This window comes from Otolemur garnettii, unplaced genomic scaffold (genome assembly GCF_000181295.1).
Source record: "Otolemur garnettii isolate 467f Iridium unplaced genomic scaffold, OtoGar3 scaffold00178, whole genome shotgun sequence".
Classification (NCBI taxonomy): Eukaryota; Metazoa; Chordata; class Mammalia; order Primates; family Galagidae; genus Otolemur; species Otolemur garnettii.
Genome location: NW_003852573.1, coordinates 2,224,335 through 2,236,615, shown reverse-complemented (window position 1 = coordinate 2,236,615; position 12,281 = coordinate 2,224,335). Strand labels below are relative to the sequence as shown.

The window sequence follows — 12,281 nt, the reverse complement described above, 5'->3', positions numbered from 1 at the left end:
GGGTTTGAACCCACCACCTCCAGTATATGGGGCCAGCGCCCTACTCCTTGAGCCACAAGTGTTGCCCTGCAAATTCATTTTTAAAGCGCAACATTTTTTTCCCTTCTCAATTAGTAATAAAAATCTATGAAATGGGGGTAAGGAAGAAAAAAAGCATTAATGTTTAAAAAAATCTTTTGGCACTTTGCTACTACATTTTCACAAGATTTTCTAAGAATAATAAAAATATTTTACTTGTAGTTTTGGGAACTTAGTATCTTAATCATAATTCAATTCAGAAAGCTAGCTAAGAAAATGTCTTTAAATAATGGATCCCTTTTTAAATGGGATCCATTTAATCTGAAGACTGAAGCATACTATTTATTTTGAGGAGCTTCTGTAATTGTGTTGGCTGGAAAAATTATTAGCAAATTGATGATACTGAAAGGAAGAAACTTTGTGATATTTAGTTGTAGTTTTGGTCCTTCCTACAAATATTTATGGCTTCTGCTTTTCGGTCTTCAAGTCATCGTCTTTTCTGTCTTTCCCTCACAACTAAGATCCATATCAGAATATCCTGTTTCCTTTTAGTTTTTTCTCTGAATGTCCCAACTTCTCATCAATATACTATAATTGAATCTCATCAAACTGCAATAGTCTCCTAACTTGTCTCCTATAATCTTTTGTCACAGGAGTCAGCAGAATTTTTGTAAATATAAATAAAATTATAGCACTTTCTTGTGGAAAAGTATTCCAAGATGTCCCCTTCAGAGCTGTTTGCTATGCACAAAACCCTTCTTACTTGATTTCCACCTCCCTCTGCAATTTCATCCCCTACGACTGACTTTCTCGTACATCACACTTCCACTGCACTGGCCTCGGTGCTATTCCACACTGGCCTTGGTGCTGTTCCAGGCTGGCTTTGGTCCTATTCTTTACATACCAAGCTTGTTCCCACCAAAGGGTCTTTGTCCCTTTTTTTTCTTGTACCATAGAACATTATGCCTCTCATCTTCAGTGGCTTATTCTCTCACATTATCAGCTCTGGGCTCAAATGTCACCACCTCAGAGCAGCTTTCTGTCCTCTTACTCCTTTCTTCCTATCATATATCACCAAATGAATTCTCATTCCCTATTTAATGTCTGCCCTAACTAGGGTATAGGCTCCATGAGGGACTCTAATTTCTGCCTATAGCCCTAGTGTGGAGGGCCATACTTGGCAAATAGTAGGCACTCAGCAAGTAGTCACCGAATTGGTGAATGGCCAAACTTTCAGGAGCAATCAGAACAGTTTCCTTTCTCTTCAGAAAGAAAGGTTTATGTTAAGTGCTAATAGTTTCTCCTTTTTACCACTTTAGTCAAAAGAGAAGTAAGGGGGGAGGGATCACTATTCTATTCTGTGATTGGATTTTAATTTAGCAGTTCTAATTTTATGGCATTAAATTAATTCTAAATTATTCTACTTTATGGCATTTAATTTCAAATGTACTTATTACATGTGTTTGTACTTTCTAGGGAAGATCTTATCGTGACCAACAGCTGCTGCTTCTCAAGAAGCACTTAGAAAATTATTACAGAAGCAGAGATCGAAAATGGATTGTTTTGTTTCCAGAAGGGGGCTTCCTCAGGAAGAGGCGAGAAACAAGTCAGGCATTTGCCAAGAAAAATGACTTGCCATCTCTTACACATGTCACTCTGCCAAGGTGTGGGGCGACAAAAGTTATTTTGAGTGCACTTGTAGCACGACAGGAAAATGGGAGTCCTGCAGGAGGAGATGCTAAAGAATTAGGTATGATGGTTTTTAGCATTTTTTTACCTTGTTAGAATTAAAGGATTTTCTGGAGTTCCAGAGGATGATGCTTGTTCTTTTTTATATTTGTAGTTTTTGTTAAATAGAAATAATACTTAGAAGATGAAACTGTAATCTTTTAAATGTTTCTATGTACAAAAGTGGTCCATACTTACAATAATTTATTCAAAGAATACAGAAATGTATAAAGGCAAGGTGTCTTTCTCCTGCCCTACTTAGCCATATCCTGGGCCATGCCCACTGCTGCAGTAAGCCATACCTGTAAATGTCTTTACGTATTGGTGGAACTATCTATCCGTACTATAGATTCCTAGAAATAGAATTGCTAGGTTGAAAGATATAATTATAGAAATGACTTGTTTGAAAAACTAATGATAGATATACAAATGTAGACAATAATGATACATGCTTTTATTTATCAAGTTTAGAAAGTGTTTTTAATATAGAGAATGGATTTTTTTTTTTTGTTTGGTTTTTTGTTTGTTTGGTTTTTTGCAGTTTTTGGCTGGGGCTGAGTTTGAACCCACCACCTCTGGCCTATGGGGCTGGCGCCCTACTCCTTTGAGCCACAGGCGCCGCCCTTTTTTTTTTTTTTTTGAGACAGAGTCTCACTTTGTCACCCTTGGTATAGTGCTATGGCATCATAATTCATAGAAACCTCATACTCCTCGGTTCAAGTGATCCTTCTGCCTCAGCCACTTGAGTAGCTGGGACTACAGGTACCTGCCACAACACCCAGCTACTTTTAGAAATGGGGTCTCAGTTTTGCTCAGACTGGACTTGAACTCCTGGCTCAGGCAGTGCACCCACCCGCCTTGCCCTCCCAGAGTGCTAGGATTATAGGTGTTAGCCACCATGCCAGGCCACAGAGAATGAACTTGATGCAATGTGACAATATTTATTAATACTCTTAAAGTATTTCCTTTAATAAATGACTTAGTTATTCCACTGGAAATGATACTTGTCAAAAGGAAATACTCTGAAGTGCAGGCAAAGAAGTTTTCACAGATTATTTCTAATAGCAAAAAATTGGAAATAGCCAGAGGGAGAGTAAATAATTATTCATGCAATGGAATACAACACAGCCATTACAAATGATGTTTGTGGAAAGTTTTTATTGGCTTGGAAAAATGTTTGCGATATCAAAGTGGGGGAAATAATATACTATATACTATTGTGAAAACAATTTATACTCAAATTTATAAACAGGCTCAGGGCCTGTGGCTCAGGTGGCTAAGGCACCCGCCACGTACACCCAAGGTGGCAGGTTTGAATCTAACCCAGGCCCACCAAACAACAATGATAGCTGCAACCAAAAAATGGCTGGATGTTGTGGCGGGTGCCTGTAATCCCAGCGACTTGGGAGGTGGAGGCAGGAGACTCACTTGAGCCCAGGCATTGGAGGTTGCTGTGAGCTGTGATGCCACAGTACTCTAACCCAGGGGGACAGCTTGAGGCTCCTGTCTCAAAAAAAAAAAAATTTATGAACAGTAAGACAGGAGGACATGAGTAAAAGGAAAGAGATCAAAATATTAAGATTGATTGCTTCTCTGAGTTTTAACATTATTTTTCCCCATTTATTAATACTTCTCTAAATGTTCCATTTATTAAATAATGAGTACATATTACTTTTATGGCCATGAAAAAAATAAATCACACTCAAAGATGGAACTGTCTTGGAAATTATCTGGAAAATTATGAAGTTTTGCAGAAGGTATTTGTGCCAATAGCTTGAACAAGTTTATTTAAGATACTGCTATGAAAATTTGGTTATAAATTAAAAAGCTGAAAGACACTAAGCCTTTTTCCTTTGTGCACTTTGCAACTTCTTTTAATACTCATTAGATAAATAAGAACTGAAGCATTAGTCCTCAGAAATATGTGTTTTTTAAATGAGATAAGGACCAGACACAGAAATAATGCCCAGGAGATTTAACTGAGTTTTCCTTTCATTTGTTTTTCCCCAAGTAGCTGCTTGGCAGTCAGCTCTCTTAATCTTTCATCATCTATTAAAAAGACAAATTGAGAGTCTTTTAATAGAAAAGGAAAGTTCAGAATAGCTTCACTGCTGGAGAGACACTGTGGCAATGTCAGCCAAGCCAAAGCTTGAAAGCAAATGTCGTCCAGACAGGATTAGTTGCTCTAATAAAGACTGTCGTTTTAAAATAGTTCCACCCAGTCAATACCTTGTAATGTTCTAGATCTCAAAGGTAGGGGCAGTTGTCATATTGATTGCATAATAGAGAAGAAAAAATTGTATTTTTTTGTAGATAAATAATTTTGGTTTACAAGGAGAGCAAAGTAGTTTATTGTTTTGTCCTACCTTAATTAAAATTTTGTATTCTAGCTCTTTAGAAAAAAAAATCATAAGTATACCTAAAGAGTAGTTTTACTCACGTTTTACTATTCTGTATGTTTTGATAGTTTGCATTTTATTTTCTTTACTGTTCGTATTCCATGTAAACACAAACCATGCTTTTGTATTTGTTTTAAAATGTGATTTATACTCATAAATCAAAATTGAGTTCTGTCTGATTAACTTTAAAAGGATTGGGGTTTTTTTGTTGTTGTTTGTTTGTTTACCATACCACTTAACAGATACTAGACTGAACTGGTGACTTTTTCCTGTATCATTTTATTATAAAAATGTTCAAACATACGTAAAAGTTGAAAGATTTCTACAGTAGATATACACGAGTTGACCAACTAGACTTTATAATTAGCATTTTAACATATTTGCTTTGTCATATCTCTCACCATCCCTCTGTCTATCCTTTAGTCCATCTTGGTTTTCTTCTTTTTAATGCATCTCAAAATAATAAGCTGCAGACATCAGGATACTTTATTATTAAACGTTTCAGCATATATATCCTTGGTAGCTTGTTATGGTGTATTTCTTTACATAAACTCTATTCCTTTAATAATACCTCTTATTTAAAAATCAGGTTTTTTTACTTGTTTCCTGTTTTTGTTTGTTTTTTTCCTCCTAGGATGTTCTAAAATCTTCAGAGTATTTAAGGCCAGTTTTAAAAATTATTTGACCTACAAAAGTAATATATCGTTGATTCCTAGTGCACATTTGGGTTTATGCTTGAAAATGGGTTTTCTTTTTTCTCTTAAATACTTCAAAGCATAAACCATTACACTTTAAAATCTGGCATTCAGCGTTCTCTGTGAGGATTTCCCACTTGAGTCTTGCTCAACTTGATACTCCATACTGAGAATCAAAACATTACTCAAAGGATTGAACTAAACTGAACTTCCCCACCCCCTCCCCTCAAAAGCAGTTTACCTTCCAAAGGGAAGGAAAGTTTATTGCTTTATTTGTATATATCTCTTGCTGAAATTGGGGGAGGGTTTTTTTTACTTTGTTTTAAACAAGAGCAACTGATAATATGTGTCCAAAGATTGCTTAATGGCAGCATCTGTAGCTCAGTGGGTAGGGTGCCGGCCACATACACCCAGGCTGGTGGGTTTAAACCCAGGCCAGGCCAACTAAAACAACAATGACAACTGCAACAAAAAAGTAGCTGGGCGTTGTGGTTGGCACCTGTAGTCCTAGCTATTTGGGAGACTGAGGTAAGAAAATAGCTTAAGCCCAAGAGTTAGAGGTTGCTGGAGGCTATGACACCACAGCATTCTACCCAGGGTGACAGCTTAAGACTATCTTAAAAAAAAAAAAATTGCTTAATTTTATTGCCTTGTTCCAATATTTATTAATGTCTCCCAAATATCACAAATTTTGATGTTTGTATATCAGGTTATACTGTGTTTAGTGAATGGTTTGGTTTTGAAGTCTGTTTTTCATTTCTGTGATGTGATACTTTAGCTTCTGACTTCTCAAAGGCTAGTTGTTTTATAGGAGTGTTAAATGTAAATTAGACCTTCATAGTGTATAATTCTATTGAATACTAGAATGGTACATGTCCAGTAAATAATAGTATCCTGTTGTTTATTAATTTTGAGGTCCATCCATTTTATGACATAATATACTTTGCTTAATTTCATCTTAAGTGCATTGCAACACCAAAGTTTATCCTGTTATCTTAAAGAAAAAGGTAAATTGATATGGTTTACACTGCTTGAATAAGCTTTGTTATTTGCTGTAAGTGGTATAAAATTTAGTCTAATTTTAAGTTGTTTTTATTCTTTGTTCTCAGGCAGGAAATCAGAAGGCCTCCAGTGGATAATAGATACAACGATAGCCTATCCTAAAGCTGAACCTATAGATATTCAAACCTGGATTCTTGGATACAGGAAACCAACAGTCACTCATGTACATTACAGGTAAGAATTCTATATTAGTACTCAAGATATATCCAACGGTACTACCTCAAGACAATGTGAATGTTTTAATACTTAGTATTTAGTCAGATGGAAATGGTTGGCTTAAAATCACTTTTATGCTGAATTTTTAATATGAAAATATCATTTCAAGTAATTTTTTTCACTGAGTATTAAAAATGTCTAAAAATGAAATGCTAGAATGACTATGATTATTTAATTGCCTGAAACTTTTTTTTGGAGCCAGAGTCTCACTCTGTCACTGTAGATAGAGTGTTGCCATGTCATAGCTCATAGTAACCTCATACTCTTGGGTTCAAGAAATCCTCTTGCCTTAGCTTCCCAAGTAGCTGGGAACAGGTGCCCATCACAATACCTGGTTAGTTTTTCTATATTTAGTAGAGATGGGATCTTGCCCTTGCTCAGGTGGGTCTTGAGCTTCTGAGCTAAGGTGATCTACCTTTGTCCTCCAAGAAGGGTAGGATTACAGGTGTGAGCCCTGTGCCTGGCCCTGTTGCCTGAAATTTGAGTGTCAACTTAAAGGGCAGAAATTAAGGATATATATACAGTAGAACCTCTGTAAGACCACCTCCATATGTTGATCAGTTTGTTATAGTTCCTTGAGTGGTCAACAGAGGTTCTAATGTATATATCCTTGAAGTCTTTTTTTTTCTTTTTTCTTTCTTTTTTTAGGGACAGAGTCTTACTTTGTCGTCCTCGGTAGAGTGCTGTGGTGTCACAGCTCACAGCAACGTCCAGCTCTTGGGCTTAGGCGATTCTCTTGCCTCAGCCTCCCAAAGAGCTGGAACTACAGGGTCCCGCCACAATGCCTGGCTATTTTTTGTTGCAGTTTGGCTGGGGCCAGGTTTGAACCTGCCACCCTCGATATATGGGGCTGGTACCACAGGCACCGCCCTATCCTGGATATCTTATCTATCATTATTCACCCTCTAGGCCAGAAGTGCTCCGCTGGGTTTTTAGTCCTTATTAAGATTTTCTGAATGATTAAATTGGTAATTTAGATAAGACTTATACTTTTAAGTTTTTTGTATTTTTTATGCCTGTGTCATTTGCTTAAACAATATCAAAACATTTATTGACCAAGTATTGCATGCTAGCTTCTTGAGGTTTTCTTAATGTAGATTTTTTAAGAGTTTTTTTTGGTAAGTATATGTAGATATTTATATGGACGGATGGTGCTAATAAGGTTTGTATACTTTTAATTACTTTATAGGCCATTTAATCTTACTCTATTTCCTTGTCAAAAGTCTCAACCTATGGCAACTAACTTACAAATGCAGGAAATTGGTCTCAAGGAAGATCACATTTGCCATAAAAGTTCTCAGTTCAGGGCGGCATAGCTCAGTGGGTAGGGCGCCAGCCACATATTCCCAGGTTGGTGGGTTTGAACCCAGTGCAGACCAGCTAAACAGCAACGACAACTGCAACAAAAAAAATAGCTGGGCGTTGTGGTGGGTGCCTGTAGTCCCAGCTACTTGGAAGGCTGAAGCAAGAAAATTGCTTAAGCCGAAGAGTTTGAGGTTGCTGTGAGCTGTGACATCACAGCACTCTACAGAGGGTAACATAGAGAGACTGTCTAACAAAAACAAAAAAACTTTCAAGAGGAAAATAACTCCAATTACATGTCCATTGATAGTAGATCAGTAGTAAATTTTCATATGTATAAACCAGTGATTTTCAACCATGTGCTGCACAGCACACTGGTGTTCCATGAGAGGATCTTAGGTGTGCTGTGAAATTTTGTAAAGATCATTAATTAAATTATTTTTGAAACAAGTTCAAAGCACAGTTAAGTATATTCTTTTTCTTACTCTTATTTTGATCAACATAATTTGAGTGTGCCGTAGAAGCTTAACTATAGGTTCAAGTGTATCATGAGATTAAAAAGGTAGAAAAACACTGGTATAAACATCAGAGTTTTACAGATATAAATAGAGAATTGGAAGAATTTGGAACTTAAATTTTAAAACTTGAAATGATTGTGGTTTGAGTTTTTGATATGTAAGGGATAACTATAAAATTACAGTTAATTCTCTGTGTTACTTACATTGCTGCATTATAAAGTTCATATGTAAGGTATAAAGGTAATTCTCGTTGTTTGTTCTGACTCCATTCCACATATTATTCATTTTACTTAAGTTGTTGAACAACTACTATGCATGAGGCAGTGCTCTAGACCAGGTGTCCTCAAACTATGGCCTGCAGGCCACATGTAGCCCACCTGGGACATTTATCTGGCCCGCTGGGTGTTTTTGCCGCTGCTGCCTGTCCTGCTTAGTAGCCAGCTCATCCCAGGGGCCCGCAGTCCAGCCCTCCAACGGTCTGAGGGACAGTGAAGTGGCCCCCTGTTTAAAAAGTTTGAGGACCCCTGCTCTAGACCCTGAAAGAATTTCTCTAGGAGTACTTCTATCTAGTCTTCAATAAGTTTTTAAATTGTAATCTATAAATGAAGGTGAGTGTTAATGCTAGGAATACATGGCTTTGGATATATGTAGATATTCCTAGCAGATCATACCCCAGAAAGATACAAAGAACTAAGAAAAGGAAGAAAACATTCATTTATATGGGCATTACAGTATAGTTGACCCTGCTTTTCTTTTTCAATCAATCAATAGAGGAAATTTTAGTTTTTAGATAATCAGGAAAAAAAATGAATGGAATCATAAAGAATCTTAGAAATTAAAGAAATGTCCATTTTTAGCAAAATTAACAGGAGCAATTATAAGACTCTTAAATTTATTTGAAGCAGAGGTTATTAACCTGGGTTTCATGGGTGGACCTCAGAGAATTTTTTAACTGAATCTCTATGCAAAATTTTCTGTATGTTTGTACGTTTCAGCTGGGACAGTTCATAGTTTCACTCTATTTTCAAAATTATGGTAACCTATAAAAAGATTAAGTACCCCTAACTTAAAGATCAAAACCAAATAATTGATAGAAAATGAGGAATGGTTAGTTTTGTCAATGGAAAAGAAGCTATATTCTGTAGCTAACAATTGGCTGGAAGAATTAGGCTTTGTCTAATAGACCAGGAGTCAGCAAAAAGGAATAGTAGAGTTAAGATAAGGGTCTGCCATTGAGAATAGGCTACATCACAAAGTCCCAAAGCTGCAGTTTCACCAAGAGGTTGAATCAACCCAAGTGCCTATTAACACATGAGTATATTAATCGACTCTGATACATGCATACCATAGAATACTATTCAGCCATAAAAAGATGGAGATTTCACATCTTTTGTATTAACCTGGATGTAGTTGAAGAACATTCTTCTTAGTAAAGTATCACAATAATGGAAAAGCAAATGTCCAGTGTACTCAATAATGAAATCAATAAACAACTGCATATCCACACAATTACATTCAAGTGGGGGGAGGGGGAAGGAGAGAAGTGGGGAGGGGAGAAAAGGGGGGATTGGTAGCTCTCACTTAATGGGCACAATGTAAGTATAAACAGCACACCTCCTGGGTGATGGCCTCAACTATAACTTGAACTTTACAAACACAAACAATATAACCTAATTACTTGCATCCTCATATTAACTTGAAATTAAATTAAAAAAAGAAAAAGATAGGCATCTGTTAGACAGAGACAAACTACTGGACATGTACCTTAACCCAAATGGTTTATTATGTATTGAGGACTTGCAGGTATGTCCTTAGGCCTGTTGATGAGTCACAAAAGACATCTCTAAGAAGGTGGGGGGACGTGATGAGGCATTATCTGATCTCTTTTCTCATGGCTAGCAACTCAATTTTAGAGGATCCCTTTTGCCAAGAGGGATTCCAGCCAGTCAGCCCCTGATGGGGAGCATTAAGATTGATTTTACTTTTGTTCATAATTTGATATAGAAAAATGGCTATATTAATAAAAAATAAACAAAAAAAGAAAAAGAAAAACACCCCCAAAGAAAAACATTTCTCATTTGGGAGGAGTTGTTTAAAAAAAAAAAAAGAGTAAAGAATATTTTCAGAAATATATTTCTGTACAGAAGCTTTAGAAATAATCAGTCTTTGTTGTGTTAGATTTGTAGAGATTAAATTACTATATAAAAATCATATGCCAAAAGATTAAAGTATAAATTATGCCTATTTGTTTATAAACACATATATACATATGCTAGGAGTATTGAGACAGATGAGGAGGTATGCTTTCCTTTTCTTCCCATGAATTTAGCAGAGATTACTGTCTAACCAATGTTAGGGGAGGAGAAGGACTTGTGCTCAGGTGGAAAGAAAAGGGCAAATGCAAAGGCCAAGAGAGAATAGAGTGTTCTAGGGTAGTAATGAAATTTAGCAGGAAGCTTGTGGGAAGGGATGTGGGCCGTGTCCTCAGCAGCTTCCAGGAGTAGATTGACTCCTTATATATTGTTTGGCCATCTGGACACTGTGGGGGGATAGAGAAAGAAAGTTGTTTTATTTCAGACTCATTTGTTTGGTTATATTTTAAAGATTTTAAACAAGGGTGAGATGTTTCTGATTGAATGAAAGTTTTAAAGTGCATCATTAGAAATCATACATATATATATGTGAATAAGGTAAATAACTGTATTAGATCCCTTTCTGTTTTAATGTGAAGTTGGTAAGAAAAAACTGGATAACATTGACTGCTTAAAGTGGGGAATAGGTGCCCCAAAAGATAGGAAAGGTCTGGAAACTATAAAGTTCACTGAAAAACAAAAGTTTTGTTTAGTGTTAGCTTTATTTATCTTTATGTATAGATTTTAGAAACTATTTATGAATATATTGCTTTCTATAATTAGTGCAAGTCAATTTCATTTCACATGATACAAAAAGGATTTGTTTTCTTCTAAACAACCCTCAGTAACTTTAAAAAAAAAAAAAAAGCTGCCCTCATTCTTAGAAAATTTAATTCAAGTAACCACTTAGTGATGATGGTTTAGCTGGGCGAGGGGGCTATTGCTAGTTTTTTCAGTATAATCTTATAGAGTAGGACATATTCCATTCTGTTTGGCCTTTATCAGATCATACTTAGAATATTTCCTGTATTTTAAATTCTCAATTTTAAAAGAAATAATATAGTTAATAAAAGATTATCAAAAGAGCTAACATAAATACATCACAGAACCTGAGTACCACTTCAAAGGCAGTTATTTTATATCAAATTGAAGCAAATTTGAAGGTGGTAGTAATTAAAGGACACGATTCTAAGAGAAACTCCAAGTTGAAAGTATGAACAGGATAAGATGTACTAAATTTTTCTAAATTCTAAATTAAACAATTCATAAGTACTAAATCTGTAATGGTTCTGTATATATGAGGTACTTTTATCATCTTTTAGGTAAATTTTATGGAGGGCAGTAACTGTCCTCTTCTGTCTGTCTTGGTGTCTGGCTGGGGTATATAGTTACACTGTGACGTTTGTTATCAGGATTCACTTGGGAAACAGTGTAATTGGTGGCGTTTATTTAACTTAATCAGGGTTAGACCATTTTTTATTTCCATTATACGTTTCCTTTTGCTTCTTGTAAATAATAGTAAAAGCCACCAAATAAATTCCACGCTAGTTCTGTAACTCACCAGAACACAATGTTACAAGTGTATGAGTATGGAGGTCTCTCAGCAGAAATGGCATTTTCTCCACAGAGAAACTCCCTTCATTAATAAGTTCTTAAAAACATTTGCTCTTTATTCAAATGGGAAAAGAATATCTAGATTGCCAGAATGTGCAGCAGAATGTTTTTCTCAGTTCTAAATTTGTGTACTGATGCTTAGGGGGAAAGCGTAAGAATGCAATAGCCTATTTTATTTTTGCAATAGCCTATTTTAAGTACTCTGAAATAGACTATGTTTTTCTTCCAGTGGCAGTTTTCTGTATTCACTTTATACTTCTTAAGCTTATGTTGTTTTTAAGATTTCTGGAAGAGATGACCCCAAAATATACATGTTATATTATATATAAAATACTGCATATACCTAAAATACTGCATGGATGAGAAAGTAAATATTTGTGGCAGAGTTATATACTAGATCCTATCTTACAAATAGGTAATGTTGTCTTTCAAAAATCGAACTTTTAGAGTAGGCATTTGGAGTGTATTTTTTAGAAAACTTGTGGCAAATGGTGATTAAGTGCCCTGGTATTTTGCTAATTAAGTCCTCAAGCAGTCCATCCTGGGACTTCAGTGAGGAGGTTGCCCAACTGCAGTGAGTTCATTTTTTTTTTTTTT

The 12,281-nt window shown here is 35.8% G+C and overlaps 1 protein-coding gene across 3 annotated transcripts in view; it reads left to right on the top strand.

Moving 5' to 3' along the window:
- Window positions 1-12,281, top strand: part of LPGAT1 (lysophosphatidylglycerol acyltransferase 1) — a 92,194-nt gene that overhangs the window by 48,689 nt on the left and 31,224 nt on the right. For all 3 annotated transcript variants that reach the window (XM_023519487.1, XM_012811849.2, XM_003800519.2), the window contains exons 5-6: window positions 1,495-1,768; window positions 5,950-6,076. In XM_023519487.1, the coding sequence (XP_023375255.1) occupies window positions 1,495-1,768; window positions 5,950-6,076 (401 nt within the window). The remainder of the gene's footprint in view (window positions 1-1,494; window positions 1,769-5,949; window positions 6,077-12,281) is intronic.